The 22084-nt window shown below is 41.7% G+C and overlaps 1 protein-coding gene across 1 annotated transcript in view; it reads left to right on the top strand.

Moving 5' to 3' along the window:
• Positions 1 to 22084, top strand: part of fgd5a (FYVE, RhoGEF and PH domain containing 5a) — a 250765-nt gene that overhangs the window by 213379 nt on the left and 15302 nt on the right. Inside the window, exon 18 of the mRNA XM_059944304.1 lies at positions 20053 to 20183. Coding sequence (XP_059800287.1) covers positions 20053 to 20183 — 131 coding nt within the window. The remainder of the gene's footprint in view (positions 1 to 20052; positions 20184 to 22084) is intronic.

Genomic DNA, 22084 nt, shown 5'->3' with positions numbered 1-22084 from the left:
AGGCCTTACCCTGAAACATTGACAGTTTATTTCTTTCCACAGACGTCACTTGACCTATTGAATTCCTTCAGCATTTTGTGTGTCTTCCACTTCCTCATCCAAGTCATTTCTAAAAATATCATAAAGCAGGTGTCCCAGAACAGATCCATGTGAAGTACCACTGGTCACTGACCTCCAGGCAGAAAGCACTCCATCTACAATCACACTCTGACTTATATAGTCAAACCAAAACAAAATCTTCACTGCCAAGTTTCCCTGGATTCCATGCTTCCTAACTTACTGAAATCCATATACACCACATCTACTGATCTACCTTCCTCAGTATATTCTTTGAACATCCTCAACAAATTCAGTCAGGCTCATTAAGTATCACTAAGCTATGCTGACTATTCCTAACTAGATTATGCTTCTCCATATGCTCGTATATCCTGTCTCTAAGAATCTTCTCCAATAATTTGCCCACTGGTCTATCATTCCCAGGGTTATCTCTCCTCCCTAACTTGAGCAAAGGAATAACATGAACCCTGTTGCTATTCCTGTGGCCAGTGAGGATGCAAATATTTTCCCTTACTTTCTGTAATAACCTGAGGTATATTCCATCTGGCCCTGGGGATACAGAATCTGTTGGACTCTGGAGTAGTTCCCACTAATTGCAAGTTGAAAGTATTTTCACCACTGTTTAGAAAAGTCTCTCTACAGGCTCTCTGTTTCCTCAACACTACCCGCTCTTCCACCTGTCTTTGTATCATCAACAAATTTAGCCACAAATTCATTAATACCGTAGTCCAAATCATTGACATATGTTGTGAAAAAACAGTAGTCCCAACACTGACCCCTGTGGAACTCCACTGGTAATTGGCAGTCAGCCAGAATAGGATCTCTTTATTCCCACTCTCTGTTTTCTGCCGACTAGCCAATGCTCCACCCATGCTAGTAACTTCCCTGTAATTCCATGGGGTCTTACAGGGTTGCGTAGAATTGTCAGGCAGGATTTTCCTTCATGAAACCATGCTGGCTTTGGCCTATCTTGTCATGTGCCTCCAGATACTCCGTAGTTTCATCCTTAACAATCAATTCCAACAACTTACCAACCATTGGTGTCAGGCTAGCAGGTCTTTCTGCTGCCTCCCACACTTCTTAAATAGTGGAGTAACATTGGCAATTTTCCAGTCATCTAGTACAATGCTAGAATATATTGATTCTTGAAAGATCATCGTTAATGTCTCCACAGTCTCTCCAACTACTTCCTTCAGAACCCAAGTTGCATTCCATCAGGTCCAGGAGATTAAGATTCTGGAGCACCTTCTCAGTCATAATTTTCACTGCAGATACTTCACTTCTCTGATACTCTTGAATGTCCGGTATACTGCAGATATCTTCCACTATGAAGACTGATGCAAAGTACGCAATCAGTTCCTTTGCCATCTCTGCATCTCTCATTACAATATCTTCAGCGTCTGAGTGTAAAGAACAAAATGATGTAGCATAAAATACACAATGGGCATAAAGAAAACATTAAAGAAACAAACATAAAATATAAATATAAAAGCAATCCTATAAAACACAATGTAGAAGTAACTGCTTTTAAATATATATAAACTGTATGGACTGTTGTAAAAAATACTACTTATAATGATGATTAGTGAGGCACAGAGAGATCTGTATTTACTGTCAACTATCTTTATTGTTTAAACTAACAAGTACATGAATTCATACACTAAATACCTTGTGTGCACACCTGCTAAGTCAGATTCAGATTCAATTTATTGTTATTTATAAACCACAAATACAATGCAGTTAAAAAATGAGACAATGTTCTCCGGAATGATATCATGAAAAAGCGCAAAACAGACCACACAAGAAAAACCACATAATGTTTGATAATCCCCAATCCAGAGTCCGGAGAGGCTGCTGCGTATTGATATTGCGCTACTGTCTTAGCACATTCCCCAGAAAGGGGAACCCATCAGACAAACCTAAAGTTACAAGACATACACAAAACCACATAGTTACATACAGTTATAGTTAACATATAGTTTCAATAGTGCAGACAATACCATAATTGATAAAAGACTAACTGACAAAGACAACATAATTAATACACATAGTTTCAACAGTGCAAAACAATACCGTAAGAGCAGTCCATGCAAGGTTTAAAAGAAAGTCTCAAAGTCCCAACAGCCCATTATCTCACATCGACGGTAGAAGGAAGAAAAACTCTTCCTGCCTTGAACCTCCAGTGCCGCAGCTTGCCGATACAGCACTTTGGGAGCTCCGACCACAGCCAACTCCGAGTCTGTGACTCTCCCTGAATAATCAAAGAATAGCAAAGGTGTTACCTGGGCAAAGGAGTTTACGCTGGCCAGGTGTTCCTCATTGTTCCGATGCACTCACCATATGTTTCACAGAGGGTTGCTCATGCTTGTATCTGTGATGGTTATTCTTCAAAGTTACTGCTAAGAGCACACATGAAGCATCCACTTTTATATCCATTCCTTATCAATTCAAATATTGCATTCCAATGTCATTGGGCACAGGTCATGTATCTGTCCTTTAAAAACTTGTTATTGACTCTGCTTCAAGCCAGCATCCATTTATTGCCCTCTTCCAATCAAGTGACAATTGATAATTTATAGCTGTTTGTTCTCAATCAGCAATGAGCTCGAATCACTTCAGGCAGGCATCTACCCCAACATTCACAAACCTGGATTTTTTCGCCACCCAGAGAACATCTCACAAATAGCTTCTTATTTGGAAATGATCTCCAGTCCAGCAGATTACTTGAAGTATCAGTGTCTTCTTTTAAAACATTGATCAATCCCAGCATGTCAAGCTCACAAAATGAAAAATAGAGTGTCTTCACAAAATGGCAGCTTCCATCTCCAAGCATATGGCAAGAACAAAGACAATTTGTCTGCTTCCACTGTCCTTGATTGATTTGAATTCACTGATTTGTAAATTGTTATTCTTTCTGGCCAACATCTCCCTCCTCTTGATCCAAAGATATTTATCTTAGGATCACTATCCTCCACTACTCTGTTGACTATCCATTGGATTGCCATGGATCCCCAGCAGGTGTGCTGCACTTACATTATAACCTTTACTTACTAAATTCATCCAATTTTTATACCAGCCATCATTTTCTCAGTATTGCAAAATCATCACCCTCTACCTTTTGCATAATTTCAGCCTTCCATCTTCTAAGTTGATACAATATACACATTAAACCATACAACTATCACTGTACATAAAATTAATATTACAGAAGCATGAGAGATTATTCTTACCCATGGATGTATTTGAACATTTGAGCCCCAATTCCAAATCTTATCCCATAAGGTTCAGTCACTCAATATTTTATTTGCCTTATTATAACCAATACAGCAGAGAAACAGGCCCTTCGGCCCTTCTAGTCTGTGCCGAACACTTACTCTCACCTAATTCCACTGACCCACACTCAGCCCATAACCCTCCATTCCTTTCCTGTCCATATACCTATCCAATTTTGCTTTAAATGACAATACCGAACCTGTCTCTACCACTTCTACTGGAAGCTCATTCCATGCAGCTACCACTCTCTGAGTAAAGAAATTCCCCCTCATGTTACCCTTAAACTTTTGCCCCCTAAGTCTCAACTCATGTCCTCTTGTTTGAATCTCCCCTGCTCTCAATGGCAAAAGCCTATCCACATCAACTCTATCTATCCCCCTCATAATTTTTAATACCTCTATCAAGTCCCCTTCAACCTTCTACGCTCCATAGAATAAAGACCTAACTTGTTCAATCTTTCTGTGTAACTTACGTGCTGAAACCCAGGTAACATTCTAGTAAATCTTCTCTGTACTCTCTCTATTTTGTTGACATCTTTCCTATAATTCGGTGACCAGAACTGTACACAATACTCCAAATTCAGCCTTACCAATGCCTTGTACAATTTTAACATTACATCCCAACTCCTATACTCAATGCTCTGATTTATAAAGGTCAACATACCAAAAGCTTTCTTCACCACCCTATCCACATGAGATTCCACCTTCAGGGAACTATACACCATTATTCCTAGATCACTCTGTTCTACTGCATTCTTCAATGCCCTACCATTTACCATATATGTCCTATTTGGATTATTCCTACCAAAATGTAGCACCTCACGCTTATCAGCATTAAACTCCATCTGATCTGCCATCGCTCAGCCCACTCTTCTAACTGGCCTAAATCTCTCTGCAAACTTTGAAAACCTACTTTATTATCCACAACGCCACCTACCTTAGTATCATCTCCATACTTACTAATCCAATCTACCATCCAGATCATTAATGTATATGACAACAACATTGGACCCAGTACAGATCCCTGAGGCACACCACTAGTTATCGGCCTCCAGCCTGACAAACAGTTATCCACCACTACTCTCTGGTATCTCCCATCCAGCCACTGTTGAATCCATTTTACTACTTCAATATTAATACCTAACAATTGAACCTTCCTAACTAACCTTCCGTGCAGAACCTTGTCAAAGGCCTTACTGAAGTCCATATAGACAACATCCACTGCTTTACCCTCATCAACTTGCCTCGTAACCTCTTCAAAAAATCCAATAAGATTTGTCAAACATGACCTTCCATGCACAAATCCATGTTGACTGTTCCTAATCAGACCCTGTCTATCCAGATAATTATATATACCATCTCTAAGAATACTTTCCATTAATTTACCCAGCACTGACGTCAAACTGACAGGCCTATAATTGCTAGGTTTACTCTTAGAAACCTTTTTAAACAATGGAACCACATGAGCAATACGCCAATTCTCCGGCACCATCCCCGTTTCTAATGACATTTGAAATATTTCTGTCAGAGCCACTGCTATTTCTACACTAACCTCCCTCAAGTTCCTAGGGAATATCCCTAGGACCTTGACCTATCCCCACACCACCCTGAAACAGTATTCCCACATTTCCCTGAAACCCCCTGTGACCACTATCCCCACACTATCCTGGAACTCATCACAACCACTATCCTCTCAATAACCTGCAACTCGCTGGGACCACTGACCTCACACTACCCTGAAAATCACCTGGGCCACGTTCACCACACTACCCTGACACTCTCGAACCACTATTCCAACATGGCCCTAAAACTCACTGGGACCACTATTCCCACACTAACGTGAAATTTATTATGACCACTGTCCCCTCGTTACCCTGAAACTTTCTCTGAACACAATTCCCGCATTACAGTGAAACTTATCCAGCACCTCTATACATACAGTACCCTGACACTCACTGGGAACACTATCCCCTCACTGCACAGAAATGCACTGTGACTACTGCCTGCAAACTCCCCTGAAACTCATTGGGACAACTATCCCCACACCACCCTGAATCTCACAGGGACCGCTATTCCCACATTGCCCTGAAACTCACTGTGACATCTCATCCTACACTATCCTGAAGCTCACTCTGACCACTGTCTCCTCACTACCCTGAAACTCAATCCGACCACTATACACACACTACCCTAAAACTCACTGTGACCACTATTCCCACATTCCCCTGAAACTCACTGTGACCGCTGTCCGCACACTACCCTGAAAATCACCTGGGCCACGATCACCACACTACCCTGAAACTCTCTAGGACCTCCATCACAACTATACCCTGAAACTCATTTGGACAACTATCTCCATACCACTGTGACTGTTCCTAATCAGACCCTGTCTATCCAGATAATTATATAGACCATCTCTAAGAATACTTTCCATTAATTTACCCAGCACTGACGTCAAACTGACAGGCCTATAATTGCTAGGTTTACTCTTAGAACCCTTTTTAAACAATGGAACCACATGAGCAATACGCCAATTCTCCGGCACCATCCCCATTTCTAATGACATTTGAAATATTTCTGTCAGTGCCCCTGCTATTTCTACACTAACCTCCCTCAAGTCCTAGGAAATATCCTGACAGGACCCAGAGATTTATCCACTTTTATATTCCTTAAAAGCGCCAGTACTTCCTCCTCTTTAATTGTCATAGTTTCCATAACTCCCCTACTTGTTTCCCTTACCTTACACAATTCAATATCCTTCTCCTTAGTGAATACCGAAGAAAAGAAATTGTTCAAAATCTCCCCCATCTCTTTCGGCTCCACACATTAGCATGTGTCTTAATAACTTCTGTATATTCAGTCCATTGATGAATTATCTCCTTTGCCTCTTCCACAATTTGTGTCCAGTCTGCAGTCAAATAAGGTATTGGTGGCAACTCAGTTACAATATAGTCCCACCAATATCAATCCTTATCAGTTCATTGGATTGCAAGCTTTTCCTCCACCACCTTCTCCACTGCTGGTTGAGGCAAAGTTTATCCTCCAATAGTCAAATTTAAAGTCACATTGCAATATTGTAACTTTCCAAAGGATACTCCTTCCATCCCTTAGTATAACTAACTCATGGCTGATGTTGCTATATAATATGTTCGACCCTCCAGTGCATACTGCAAGAAAGAATCATTATTCACAGGCAAAATAGACAATGAACAATTCTCATAAGTATTGAAACCACAATCCACAAATTTCTGTCTTGTCATCTCTTCTGGACAAGCCCAGTGACTTCCGCCTCAATGACATTTTGATAAATCTAACCCTCTTCCAATACCATTCATAACAATAGCATGTTTTGGTGGGTTACTTAAGGATATACAAATATTCTCATAATATTTACCCACAGTGTGAACCCTTTTCAATGAGTAAGTTCAAAATTATTTCCATGACGGAATGTGAAATACTGCACCAAAGTAAAACCTCCCTCTACCATCATCACAAGTATCTAGAACTCTATTGGATAGTGTAAGATTTCTAATACGACATAAGGGAACCTCTTCTCCAACCCATTCTATTAATTGCTCATCTGATATCCAATTTGGTACTTGATGTGCATCAAGTTGTAAAAAATTCATATCAACTGTGGTGAGTAATCAACTAGTATAGGTACCACAGATCTCTGCTTTATGTGTTCCTTTAGAGAGGAGGTCTATGTAGTCACTTAACAAATTTGTTGTATCCTGAAGGGTTTTCAGAAATTTAAGTGAATCCAGTGTTACCTGCGATGCACTCCGGCCAATCTGACTAGTTTGCATCTAATCCCAATAAGTTCTTCCAGTAATATCCCACATTTTTAGCTGAGGAGACTGTATCTGATAGTCCAATTCTGCTACCCCTGATGCGTAACCTGCTCCCACTAATTCCAATAGTCCTCTTTTCTTTCTATTTTTGATTGAACTAAACTCACTCCTGCTTAGTTGTCTCCCAAAATGGTGAGTAAATAATCGTCTTGTTGTAGATGAGCACCATTCAGGCACCATTATTTCAGTTAAATTAAAAATTACCTGCACTTGCTGGTATCATAGTACCAAAGTGACAAATTCCCCTATATCTTCTAACACTAATCCTACCATATTTGTATTACATGGAGTCTCACTACATTCAGGCTCTGGTGTAGTTTTAGTTAATTGGGGTTGTGGAGTGATCAATTTCCTGTTAGTTTTGAAAACCCTGAAAGAACCTGACAGAAACTTACCTATGTCCCTTAGTGTCCTTTCCATTCTACTCTCCCTGTATTCTATATCCTCCTGTGAACAGTTGTGTGGGGGTATGTTCTGTCAGTATTGTAATTGGATTAAATCCAACATGTAGGCAAAATGTTGTACCGCCCAGAAAACTGCTATCAAGTGTTTTTCACATACAGTATACCCATTCTACTGGTGAGAGCATATGCTACTGGTCTTAACTCTGCATGTGTCTCCTGTAATAGCATTGCTAAGAGGGTGGTGTCAGTTGTCACGACCTCCAATGAGAATGGCTCATTTAGATTTGGGGTTTTTAGAGCAGGCGCAGTGGCCAGTGCTTGCCACTGTGATGGCCTGGATGTGTTCTGATTTCCATTCCCACACCACATTCTTTTTCAGTAATTCCATTAAAGGAGCTGCCTTCGTGAAAAATCCATCAATATGATCCCTACAGTATCCTACCAGCTCCAGAAAGGACCTCAGCCCTTTCACATCTTGGGGAATAGGCAGTTTCATAACCAATTCTACTCTTTGCTTATCAATTTTTCTTTTTCCCAGTGTCAAGGTCATTCCCAAATAACTAACTTCTTGCTTCATTACATGTGCTTTTTTAGGGTCTACCTTTAGTCCCAATGCATGTACTTATTGCAGCAGTTCTGACAATACCTGATACTGTTCTTGCTTAGTTTCAGTCTGCAAGAGTAGATCATCTACATATTGGACAAAGCATTCAGGCTTTCAGAACCATCTCAGCCCTTCCCCTAAATACTCTAAATTCTAAATCCCTGTGGTAGGGCAGTCCCTGTATACTGCTGACCCTGGAATGTAAATGCAAACTAGTATTAACACTCCGTTTCTAGTGGGATAGACCAAAATCCATTGTTTATATCTAAAACTGTGAACCATTGCTCTCTTTCATTCTGTTTGACCACTGTCTCCAGGTTTGTTGCTACAGTTGGGGCTGTTAAGGGGATTACTTTATTCAGCTCTTGATAGTCTATTGTCAGCTTCCAACTACCATCTGGTTTCCTCACTGGCCATATGGGTCAGTTATTAGTGGAGGTTACTGGCCTCAGTACCCCTTTTTGTACCAAACTCTGTATTATCTTACGCATTTTCCTCAGCTTTTTTTGGAAACCCATATTACCTCTGTGGTTTGGGGTCTGGGCCGGCCATTTTTCTACAGTAATGCTTGTACCATGCAAATGCCCGAGTTCTGTGCAATGATTTGCTGTGCCATGTGATCGTTGCTTATCTCCTCCGGTTTTATCCACATTTCACCTATTATTCATATTATATCCTGATATTCACTTACTGTCTGTGACATATGTCATTCATACCAGTTGGCATTCACCAAATCATACAGTTAACTGGGTCAAAACAAAGCACTGCTTTGACCATGTAATCACTCCCCAGTATATGTTCCTGCTCCCAGGGTAATTCAACTAGCACTACAGAATGTGCTAATGCTATGTATCCTATTCTAACTTCTAAGGGTGCACTTACATGTCCCACTTGTGAATGTCCTGTCCTTTACTTAAGGTAATTTTGCCTCGTATTTCCCAATTTGCATTAGTTACATTAGTGGTGATGATGGTGGTTCGGGATCCTCCAGTGTCCCATAAGAAGGTAACAGGGCGGCCTCTGACCCTACCATTCACTAGAGGTCTTCCAGTCTTGTCCCACTTTGTGTCACATACATAGAAACATAGAAAACCTACAGCACAATACTGGTCTTTCAGCCTATAAAGCTGTGCTGAACATGTCCTTACCTTAGAAATTACCTAGGGTTACCCGTAGCCCTTGATTTCTCTTAGCTCCATGTACCTATCCAGGAGTCTCTTAAAAGACCCTATCGTTTCCATCTCCACCACTGTCACCGGCAGCCCATTCCAAGCACTCATTACTCTCTGTGTAAAAAAAACTTATCCCTGACATCTTCTCTGTACCTACTTCCAAGCATCTTAATATTGTGTCCTCTTGTGCTAACCATTGCAGCCCAGAAAAAGCCTCTGACTATCCACACAATCATTGCCTCTCATCATCTTATACACCTCCATCAGGTCACCTCTCACCCTCTGTCAATCCACGGAGAAAAGGCTGAGACATGCTCCCCAATCCAGGCAACATACTTGTAAATCTCCTCTGCACCCTTTCTATGGCTTCCACATCCTTCCTGTATTGAGGTGACCAGAACTGAGCACAGTACTCCAAGTGGAGTCTGACCAGGATCCTATATAGCTGCAACATTACCTCTTGGCTCCTAAATTCAATTCCACGATTGATGAAGGCCAATACACCGTACGCCCTCTTAACCACAGAGTCAACCTGTACAACTGCTTTGAGCATCTTATGGACTTGAACCCCAAAGTCCCTCTGATCCTCCACACTGCTAAGAGTCTTACCATTTATACTATATTCTGCCATCATATTTGTCCTACCAAAATGAATTACCTCACATTTATCTGGATTGAACTCCATCTGCCACTTCTCAGCCCAGTTTTGCATCCTATCAATGTCCTGTTGTAACTTCTGACAGCCCTCCACACTGTCCACAACATCTCCAAACTTTGTGTCATCAGCAAACTTACTGACCCATCCCTCCACTTCCACATCCAGGTCATTTATGAAAATCACGAAAAGTAAGGGTCCCAGAACAGATCCCTGAAGCACCCCATTTTCCATGCTCTTCTCATTGTTTTCTCTGGGATGTCAGAGGCTGAGGGGAGATCTGATAGAGGTTTACAAGATTGCAGCAGTGATTGGGGACTCTATAGTTTGGGGTTCAGATAGGTGATTCTCTGGATGCAGGGAAGAAACACAGATGGTAGTTTGCCTCCCTGTTGCCAGGGTCTGTGATGTTTCTGATCGCGTCCACAATATCTTCAAATGGGAAGAACAGCCAGAGTTTGTGGTACATATTGGTACCAACAACATAGGTAGGAAAAGAGAGGAAGTCCTGAAAACAGAATTCAGGGAGTTAGGAAAGAAGTTGAGAAGCAGAACTTCAAAGGTAGTAATCTTGGATTTGCTGCCTGTGCCACGCAACAGTGATATAGGAATAGAATGAGGTGGAGGATAAATGCATGGCTGAAGGATTGGGGGGGGGGGGGCAGGGATTCAGATTTCTGGATCATTGGGACCTCTTCTAGGGCAGATGTGACTGTACATAAAGGATGGGTTGCACTTGAATCCGAGGGGGACCAATATCCTGGTGGGGAGGTTTGCTAGGGCTATTGGGGAGAGTTTAATCTAGAATTGGCTCACAAATAGAAAAGCTTAGAGACAGTGCAAAAGGGAGGATACGCAAGTGATTGAAAAGGGACATGCTCAGACCTGTGGTTCGATATGTGTCTATTTTAATGTGAGGCGTGTTATGAATAAAGCGGATGAGCTTAGAGCATGGATCAGCACTTGGAGCTATGATGTTGTGGCTTGGATGGTGCACGAGCAGGAATGGCTACTTCAAGTGTCTGGCTTTAGGTGTTTCAGAAAGGTCTGGGAGGGAGGCAAAAGAGGTGGGGGCGTGGCAGTGTTGATCAGAGATAGTGTCACGGCTGCAGAAAAGGAGAGGTTGTCTACAAAGTCTGTGTGGGTAGAAGTTAGGAATAGGAAGGGGTCAATAAACCTACTGGGTGTTTTTATAGACCACCCAATAGTAACAGGGACATAGAGGAGCAGATAGGGAGACAGAGTCTGGAAAGGAGTAATAATAACAGGGTGGTTGTGGTGGAAGATTTTAATTTCCCAAATATTCATTGGCATCTCCCTAGAGTGAGAGGTTTAGATAGAGCAGTGTTTGTTAGGTGAGTTCAGGAAGATTTCTTGACACAATATGTAGATAAGCCTACAAGAGGAGAGGCTGTAGTTGATCTGGTATTGGGAAATGAACCTAGTAAGATGTCATGTGGGAGAGCATTTTGGAGATAGCGACCACAATTCTATCTCCTTTACCATAGCATTGGAGAGGGATAGGAACAGACATGTTAGGGAAATGTTTAATTGGAGTAAGGGGAAATACCATGCAGAAACTTGGAAGCATAAATTGGAAACAGATGTTCTCAGGGAAAATGTACGGAAGAAATGTGGCAAATGTTTAGAGGGATATTCGTGTGTGTTTCTGAGAGCAGGTATGTTCCAATGGAACATGGAAAGGATGTTAGGGTACAGGAACCATGGTGTACAAAGGCCGTTGTAAATCTAGTCAAGAAAGAAGAGCTTATGAATGGTTCAAAAAAAAACTAGGTAATGATAGGAATCTAGAACATTATAAGGTTAGCAGGAAGGAGTTTAAGAATGAAATTAGAAGAGCCAGGGACTTCCGGTGAGGCACGAGGCAAGATGGCAGCACGGCACTGAGCACTGACATATAACCCTCCTTTTTCACGTTCTTTAGGGTTCATAGACGGTCTTAATACAGTTTGAGTTGGATAAAGATCTAACTAAAGACATGACCTCAAAAAAAAGATCGAAATTCAACCAAGGAACAAGATACCAGCAGACAACACCAAGCTAGTGATTCATCTGAGGAAATAGCTATGCTAATTAAGCCAACAATGGCAATGGAGACAGAATCACAGCAAGAAACTTGCTAAAGAAATTGCTGGAAAAGGCCTCATACAGAAGCATATGGCAGAGAATGGCAACATTCTCCAGTCGTTAAAGGAGCAAGCGGACATTCATGCTAAAAAATTTAGTACGGTCTTCGACAAGACAGACAACGTTCAGATTAGCTTACGCAAGAATGAGAAAGATACTAGCTCCTGTCTCGCGGAGGTGACTAAGATACAGAAGAAGTTAAATGACCTGGAGGATAGATCCAGAAGAAACAATGTACGGCTGGTCAACTTAACCGACGATCCAAGAGGCTACCTCCAGGAGATGCTGCCTAATTGGATTCCAGTGCTCAAGAATTCCTACAGCACTCCATTGGAGATCAATAGAGCACGTAGGATCTTTTCCAGCAACATCTCAAGACCGTGGACCATTGTCTTTAGGCTTCTATGGTACGCTGACTGGCAGGCTATCCTGGAGAGCGCGAGAAAAGCCAAACCTACTTTCCCTGATGGCACCCAGCTGCAGTTCTTTGCCGATTACAGCCCCGGTACAATGCAGGAACGGCAGGGATACAAGGAGATCCACACTAAGACAGAAGGGGATTGACTCATTCCTCATATACCCGGCGATTTTGAGAGTGAATATCAAGGGCGTGAAGATGTCGTTTAACTTGGCAGAGGAAGCAAAAGCATTGGTGCCGGGAGATATGGAAGAAGACTCTGGACGAAGTCCACACATCCCTCAGGAGGAGATGGAACTGCATTAAGAGCTCGGACCAGCCTATACGCGCATTCTAATAGGCACGGGCAAGTTAGTATCCTAGGTGTGCTGTTTTCTGGTTATTCTTTTATTGGAAAGTCATTCGATGCACTTTTGTACTTAGTTAATTAGGGGGCCAATTAGTTTCTGAGTATTGCAGGGCAGAGTTTTAAGGCAATGGCTCAGTTAACTTGTTAGTACAAGGATAACATGGTAATGTGATATAAGTCCACCTAGGATATGCTTTTTATCTTTTACTTTCTAAGGTGATATTCAACACACCCAAATATCATACTTCATCAAGAATGAAGCTGAAAAACAGCAGTTTGTTCTAAATAACCTTAGTTCTACATGTTCATTTCGGGTTATGGCTCCAGTAGACTTGTTTACATTCTTGGGCGCCAGGTAAGGCATCACTGCATCATCGCTGAACGACGGTCTATTAAAGCAACAGTCTCCTGCAAGAGCTGTGTTGAGGGTCTTGATTATGTGTTATACTATATTTGAGACAGGAATGGTTTTAATTATATAGGTTAATGGGTTTGACCAGGTTTTTTCTTGTCTCTTTGATATGATTGTCTATGAGAACTACTTTGCCTTTCTAATTTGTTGGTGCTGGAGGGGGGCGGTTGATGTTCAATGTCTGACATTGCTAAGTGACACTCACAGATGTTACAAAGTAAAGGGTTGAATGTGAGGGGTGATGGGAGGGGGAGTGGGAAGAGAGTAACTCAGGGCTCCAACACCAACTTACAAGATCAGATCCAGGAAGATGAGCAACACAGATAAATTAGAAAATCTTACTATTGTATCACTTAATGTTAGAGGATTAAACTCTCCCTACAAACGTTCAAAGGTTTTAGATTTCTTACACAGAAAGAAAATAGATATTGCGCTGTTACAGGAAACGCATCTTAAACCTAATGACATTCCCAGGGTTCAAAACTGCTTTTATAAACCCGTTGTGGCATCAGCTGATGGTACTCGTACGAAAGGAGTTATGATATTAATGTATCAATTGAAAGGACTGGCTCCAACAATGAAGGACGTCTAGCTTTTTGCTGTACATCCATTCAGGATAAAAAAGTTGCATTCATTAGCCTATATGCCCCAACTATATTCGAGGCTGAATTTTTTCCCTCAATTACCTCACAATTACTGAAGTTAACTGACTACTAACTATATGTTGGTTTGACATGAATGATTTGGCAAAAAATAACCTCGATAAATCTTCCTCAACTATATCAAGCTCTCAAGAATCTGCTTCCAAAGCACTTAACCTCTTTCTAACAGATTTAAATTTAACTGATGTGTGGAGGGTGCATAATCCATCTGCTAAAGACTATACCTTCTTCTCCACAAGACATAAAACTTTCTCTCGGATAGATTACATTCTTAAATCCTCTGGTTTGCTGCCTTTGGTACACTCAATATGATATTTGCCCAGACACCTATCTGATCACAACCCAGTTATATCTGCTTTTAATTATGGCAAAATCCAAAATAAGGCTACCAGGTGGAGGTTTAACTTCACCCTTCTAAAAAAATGACAAATTTCAAATACAACTGAGAACAAAACTGATGGAATTTATAAATTTAAATAAAAATAGTGTCTTGGATGTGACAGTGATTTGGGCCTCCATCAAGGGTTTCTTATGAAATAACACCATATAGTTCAGTTCCCACCTACATAAAACCCGGCTTCAAAAGATTTCCACCGTAGAAGAACAATGTAAGGTTTTGGAGAATGATCTCAAAAGGAGATACACCATAACAAAAGAAAACGAGCTCAAAACAAAACAAGCAAAATTAGATGATTTATTAAGAAGCAGAGCAGAATATATGATCCATATAACCAAACGTTAAGTATTATGCAGAAGGCAGCAGACTGTGCCATCTTTTGGCACTAACGCTCAAACAACAGGAAGCTAAAAGGTCTATACCAGTGATTAGATGTGCTAAACATGGAGTAGTATCTTCAACAGAGGAAATAAACGAGACCTTTAAGAATTACTTTAAAGAAGTGTATACAAGTGGCTCAGTTCCTTCTGTGAATGACTTCACCGATTTTTTTAGTGGTTTAGAACTCCCTACATTGTCATTAGAGGACACCAAAACTTTAGACTCTCCTAATACCCTGGATGAACTACTGAAAGCAGTCAAAGCTACAAATACACCAGGTATAGACGGCATACCTGTGAAACTTTACATAGCACTTTGGGATAATCTTGGTCCAGTATGGTTAGAAACATTAAATTATGCTATTTGAAATGGCGCTTTCCATAGAGATCTAAACACAGCCCTGATCACAGCTATACCTAAGCCCGGTAAGGACCCCTTGGAGTGTGCCAATCACCATCCAATCTCCTTGATAATGCTGACCTCAAGATATTTTCCAGAGTCTGAGACAGTAATTGGGAAAATAATTAGCCCAGATCAAACGGGCTTTATCAGGGGACGTCTCACATCTGATGATATTCACCAGCTCTTACACATACTGAGTGCAACACATAAAATCCCACCTGCCTGTGACCTGCTATTTCTAGATGCTGAAAAAGCATTTGATCGCCTTGAGTGGTCATTTCTTTGGAGAGTTCTAAAAGAATTTAAGTTTGGCGATAAATTTATCAATATGATTCAAACAGTGGGTGCTAATCCTTCAGCCCGGGTATGTGTGGGAGGAGTTTTCTCAGAGTTATTTGACATAGGACGGGGCACACGACAAGGGGGCCCTCTGTCTCCTTTAATTTTTACTATATCTATTGAACAGCTTGCACATTTAATTAGAAACTCTCCTCAGATCTCCCCTATTACTAAAGGTACAACAACACATTCGATATCACTTTACGTGGATGACACATTAGTTTATATGGCAAATGTTCAACAAACTCTCCCCTATGTTTTAAAAACACTGAAGCAATTTGGTTTTCTTTCAGGATACAAAGGTAATTTGTCAAAATTAGCACTGATGCTGATTAATACAGATAAAAGTAAGGTGTAACTCCCTCCCCAGATTAATGTTACAATTGAGGTCCTCTACTTGGGTATTAAAGTTAATACTTCCCTATCGTCTGTGGCTAAAGCAAATTACTCTTTAATTTTGAAAAAAATAGAAGATATTAATAGATGGAGACACCTGCCAGCATCAGTCCCAGTCCGTATATTGGTCATTAAAATAAACATCTTACCCCACATTAATTTTATAAGCTCAATGATCCCACTTGCGCCTCCAGCAGGATATTGGCAAAAACTGGACTCCTTACTACGATGCTATGTTGGAACGGTAAACAACCCAATATAAAGTGGTCAGCTTTACAATTCAAAAAGTCGGATGGGGGATTGGCAAGTCCAAGTTTTAAACTGTATCACTGGGTATTTGTATTAAAAAGTCTTAGCTATTGAATGAAGGAGGATAAAGTTTCATCATGGAAAAATATAGAACAAGAGCTAATAGCACCAATAAGGTTGAAGGACTTTCTCCTTATAGGTATGTCTACCAAAAAATGTGATTTGTATTATGGTCCAATTTTAACCCATAAGCTACAAGTGTTAAGCAGCAGAAAAATTCCTAAAATTTAAAAGAATATGGTGCAAATCATCTCCATTATGAAACAATAATAATTTTCTATCTGGGGGGGAAACCATTTAGTAACAGAACTTGGGAAGACAAAAGTGTTAATACTCTTCAAGATATTAATGGGGCAAGTACTATCCTTAGCTTTCAAGAACTGGTATCTCAATATAATATTGATAAACACTCTTTTCTTCTACTTTAGAGTAAGATCAGCTTGTAAAGCCTATGGGGGTTCCCTGGGGGTCAGATTTAAAGGACCATTCCATTTTAAATTGGATACAGAGTGCTCTAAGACAGATAGTGTCATTTATGTATGATAAATTAGACTCCCAGAAATATATGCCCACATCAGGAATGTAAGCCTGGGATAGGGACATATCTGAATTGGGACAAGACTTAGACTGGGATGCGATTTGGGATAACACTGCCAGTGCTTCGAAAAACCCAAATTATCGGTATATACACTTGAAATTTTGTCATAGAGCATATCTAACACTGAGAATTAGACATCAGATGGGACTGGTTCCTGACCCATATTGCTCATTTTGCCCCCACGGAACCATTGGCTCTTTTATACATGTTGTATGGGAATGTCCAGGGGTTTTTGGTTTGTGGGAGAAGGTTATCAGTACTCTTATGGAACTAACAGGGATACAATTATCAATGGACCCCGCTGTACCTCTTCTAAATGATGACTCCCACCTTTCCCTTATGGAAAACACACGCAAAATCTGGCTGGCAGGTTTGACTGCAGCTAAGGAGATTGTAGTCCATCATTTAAAACCTCCTCATGAAGTACTCACTGGCTTCACAGCTTTTTGGACATTTCTTACCTGGAACTATCATCAGCAAGAGAAAATGATGCATGACCAAACACAATCTTAATGTGGATAAATGAGATACCTAACTTTAAAGATCTTCTGTTAAAATAGGAATGCTCTGTCTGTCTATGCACTACTATTCAGTTGGTTGGTGGAGGGGAGGGGGTGGAGAGTGGGTGGGGATGAGGGTTGGGGGTTGGCAGGCTTAAACAGTCAAAATCTAATCGGCAGCTGGTTGTACTCGATGTAATTTGTTGGTGTTGCAATACAAATTAGTGATTAAAAAAAATTAGGAGAGCCAGAAGGTGTGATGAGAAGGCCTTGAAGGAAAGGATTAAGTAAAACCCCAAGGCATTCTACAAGTATGTGAAGAGCAAGAGGATAAGACGTGAGAGAATAGGACCAATCAAGTGTGACAGTGGAAAAGTATGTATGGAACCAGAGGAAATGGCAGAGGTACTTAATGAGTACTTTGCTTCAGTATTCACTAAAGAAAAGGATCTTGGCAATTGTAGGAAAGACTTACAGCATTCTGAAAAGCTTGAGCATGTAGATATTAAGAAAGAGGATGTGCTGGAGCTTTTGGAAAGCATCAAGTTGGATCAGTCAATGGAACTGGACAAGATGTACCCCAGGCTACTGTGGGAGGTGAGGGAGTAGATTGCTGAGCCTTTTGCAATGATCTTTGCATCATCAATGAGGACGGGAGAGGTTCCGGAGGATTGGAAGGTTGCAGATGTTGTTCCCTTATTCAAGAAAGGGAGTAGGGATAGCGCAGTAAATTATAGGCCAGTGAGTCTTACTTCAGTGGTTGGTAAGTTGATGGAGAAAATCCTGACAGGCAGGATTTAAGAACATTTGGAGAGGCGTAATATGATTAGGAATATTCAGTATGGCTTTCTGAAAGGCAGGTTGTGCCTTACGAGCCTGACTGAATTTTTTGAGGATGTGACTAAATACATTGATGAAGGTAGAGCAGTAGATATTGTGTATTTGGATTTTAGCAAGGCATTTGAAAAGGTACCCCATGCAAGGCTTATTGAGAAAGTAAAGAGGAATGGGATCTAAGGGGGGCATTGCTTTGTGGATCCAGAACTGGCTTGCCCACAGAAGTCAAGGAATGGTTGTAGACGGGTCATATTCTGCATGAAGGTTGGTGACCAGTGGTGTGCCTCAGTGATTTGTTCTGGGACCCCTACTCTTTGTGATTTTTATAAATGACTTGGATGAGGGATGGGTTAGTAAATTTGCTGATGACACAAAGGTTGGGAGTGTTGTTGATAGTGTGAGGGCTGAAAGAGGTTACATCAGGACATTGATAGGATGCAAAACTGGGCTGAGAAGTGGCAGATGGAGTTCAACCCAGATAAGTGTGACGTGGTTCATTTTGGTTGGTCAAATATGATGGCAGAATATAGCATTAATTGCAAGACTCTTGGCAGTGTGGAGGATCAGAGAGATCTTGGGGACCGAGTCCGTAGCACACTCAAAATAGCTGCACAAGTTGACTCTGTGGTTAAGAAGGTGTATGGTGTATTGGCCTTCATCAATCATGGGATTGAGTTTAAGAGCCAAGAGGTAATGTTGCAGCTATATAGGACCCTGGTCAGACCCAACTTGGAGTACCATTCTCAATTCTGTTCACTTCACTACAGGAAGTGTGTGGAAACCATAGAAAGGGTGAAGAGGAGATTTGCAAGGATGTTGCCTGGATTGGGGAGTATGCCTTATGAGAATATGTTGAGTGAATTTGGCCTTTTCTCCTTGGAGCGATGGAGGATGAGAAGTGACCTGATAGAGATGTACAAGATAATGAGAGGCATTGATCGTGTGGATAGTCAGAGGCTTTTCCACACGGCTGAAACGACTAGCATGAGAGGGCATAGTTTCAAGGTGCTTGGAAGTAGGTACAGAGGAGATGTCAGGGGTAAGTTCTTTATGCAGAGAATGGTGAGTGCGTGGAATGGCCTGCCGGTGGCAGTGGTGAAGGCAGAAATGATAGGGTCTTTTAAGAGACTCCTGGATGGCTACGTGGAACTTAGAAAAACAGAGGGCTATGGGTAAAGCCTAGGTAGTTCTAAGGTAGGGACATGTTCGGCACAGCTTTGTGGGCCAAAGGGCCTGTATTGTGCTGTCAGTTTTCTATGTTTCCAAGATTATGAGAGGCAAAGAGAGTGGACAGAGAGCATCTGTTTCCTACGGTTGAAATACCTAATACCAGAGGGCATGCATTGAAGGTGAGAGGGGTCAGGTTCAAGGGAGATGTTAAGGGTAAGTATTTTACTCAGAGAGTGGTGGATGCCTGGAATGGGCTGCCTGATATTGTGGTAGACACAAACACATTAGAGGCTTTTAAGAGATGTTTTAATAGGCACATGGAAGATGGAGGGATATGGACATAGTGTAGGTAGGAGGGATTAGTGTTTGGGTGTTTTTTGATTGGCTTTTTAGCTCATTCAGAGTAACACTGTGGGCCAAATGGCCTGTTCCTGTGCTGTATTCTTCTGTGATCTCTGCTATGTTCTATGCTGTAGGTATGGATCTATTGGGCTGAAAGGCTTGTTCTTCTGCTGTCTGTTTCTTAGACTGAACAAATTCTTAAAAAAAAACAAGGTTACATCAAATGATTTTCCTTCCAACAGGATCTGGGATTACAGTCCCTTTCTCCTGGAATCCAGAAACAAATTTCCTTTTCCACTGAGATCCAAAGATGGATCTCAATCCTTCCCTCTAGTCTGTCAACTAATCTTTTATTCTCCATGCTTCTTCTGCAGGCTCCCAGAAGGAAGCGGTCCTTCAGCCACCACTGGCTCACTCACCCACCAAACGCTTCTCCTCCATGTTCAACATTCTTCACACACCACACAGTGGCAAACAGAGGACAAAACAAGTGGCTTGGCTAGAGGTAAGGATCACTCCAGGAGCGATCATAACTGACATTTGCAGCATGGGAATTTGCCCTTCAACCCAAATTCATCTTGTCTACCAAAGTTAGTCTCAACCCTTCATATCTATGTACTAATCCCAAAGTCTTTTAAATGTTGTAATTGTGCTCACTTCCTCTGGCAGCTTTTTCTAGATTCCAGCCACTAATATTCAGATTCAGATTCAGTTTATTGTCATTTAGAAACCACAAATGCAATGCAGTTAAAAAATGAGACAACGTTCCTCCAGAACGATATCACAAAAGCACATGACAAAACAGACTACACCAGAAAATCTTCATAACGTTTGGCAATCCCCAATCCAGAGTCCGGAGAGGCTGCCATATTAATATTGCACTATCTTCTTAGCACGGTAACCGGAAAGGAGCTCCACACCCACCAGACAAAACAAGATCAAAAACTAAAGCTACAAGACTTGCACAAAACCACATAGTTACAACATATAGTTACAACAGTGCAAACAATAGCATAATTGATAAAAAAAAAACAGACCATGGGCATGGTAAAAATAGTCCAAAGATATTAAAAGACTATAAGTTCAAAAGAAACCACCACACAGTTTCCAGAAGTCCTCAGGGTCCCAATAGACTCGTCATCCCATGCCAGCAACAGAAGGGAATACCCCCGCTGTGGACTTCCACAGTGCCACCCGACTCAGCCTCACAGACACAGCACACAGTGAAAGTGACCTGACCACAGTGGACTCCGAGTCTGTCGAACCTCCGAGCTTCTGACCATCCCCTCCAGCACAGTTTCTCTGAGCATCATCCTCTGCCGAGTGTATTAAGACCACCAGCAACGTGACCCCGAGGACTGGGGGCCTGTTCTTCTCAGTGGAGACCCGGACCTCACAGCAGCAGCAGCAATGAAGAGGGCCTCCCTGGAGATTTCCAGATGGTGCTCTGTGCTCCCACGTCCATTTTTCATTAGATTAGGATTGCGCAAGGCACCCGCGCTTAACAAGTAACATATCAGCTCCAGAGTGGCTGCTACAAGCTGTGTCGCGCCGCCATCTTGATTTTTTATTTGCCCCTCAGGTTCACAGATCTTTCTCCACTAAGCCTATGCCCTCTAGTTTCAGATTCCCCTACCCTGTGGGAAAAAAGTCAGCGTAGTTACTTAAGCCCTTAAGTAACTTCCGGAGAAAACAGACTCAGTCTGTCCAGCCCCTCTTTCTAACTCAAGCCCTCCAATCCCGGCAATGTCTTTGTGAATGTTTTCTGTAGCTTCTCTAGCCTAATCATATCCTTCAGTAGTACGGTGACCAGAACTGCACACAGAACTCTAACCAGCATTTGATAGCACTGTAACATGACATTCAACTTTAGTACTCTCAGCCATAAGCCTTCTTCACCACCCTGTGCACGTGCCTTGCTGCTTTCATTGAACTCTGTACAGCACTCCCTAGAGGAGTCGTGTAGGGGAAAACAGAGAGCAAAATGCTTGGTGGGTCATCCCATTAGTCTCTCTACGCAACTCCCTTGTCCACTTGTTTCTCCCCATTGATCTCCCTCCTGGTACTTACCTGTACAAGCAAAACAAGTGCTATACCTGCTTCTAAACCTCCCCCCTCACTACCATTCAGGGCCCCACACACTCATTCCAGGTGAGGCGACATTTTACCTGTGAATCTGTTGTCTATCAAATATATCTGATGCACTCAGTATGGCCTCATGTATATCAGTGAGACCTGACATAGATTGGGAGACTGCTTCGCCAAGTACCTATGCTCCATCTGCCAGAAAAAGCAAGATCTCCCATTTCAGTTCTACTTCCCATTCCCATTCCAACATGTCAGTCCATGGCCTCCTCTACTGCCGCATTGAGGCCACACCCAGGTTGGAGGAGCAACACCTTATAT

This window comes from Hypanus sabinus, chromosome 19 (genome assembly GCF_030144855.1).
Source record: "Hypanus sabinus isolate sHypSab1 chromosome 19, sHypSab1.hap1, whole genome shotgun sequence".
NCBI lineage: Eukaryota > Metazoa > Chordata > Chondrichthyes > Myliobatiformes > Dasyatidae > Hypanus > Hypanus sabinus.
This window is presented reverse-complemented; position numbering and strand designations above follow the sequence as displayed.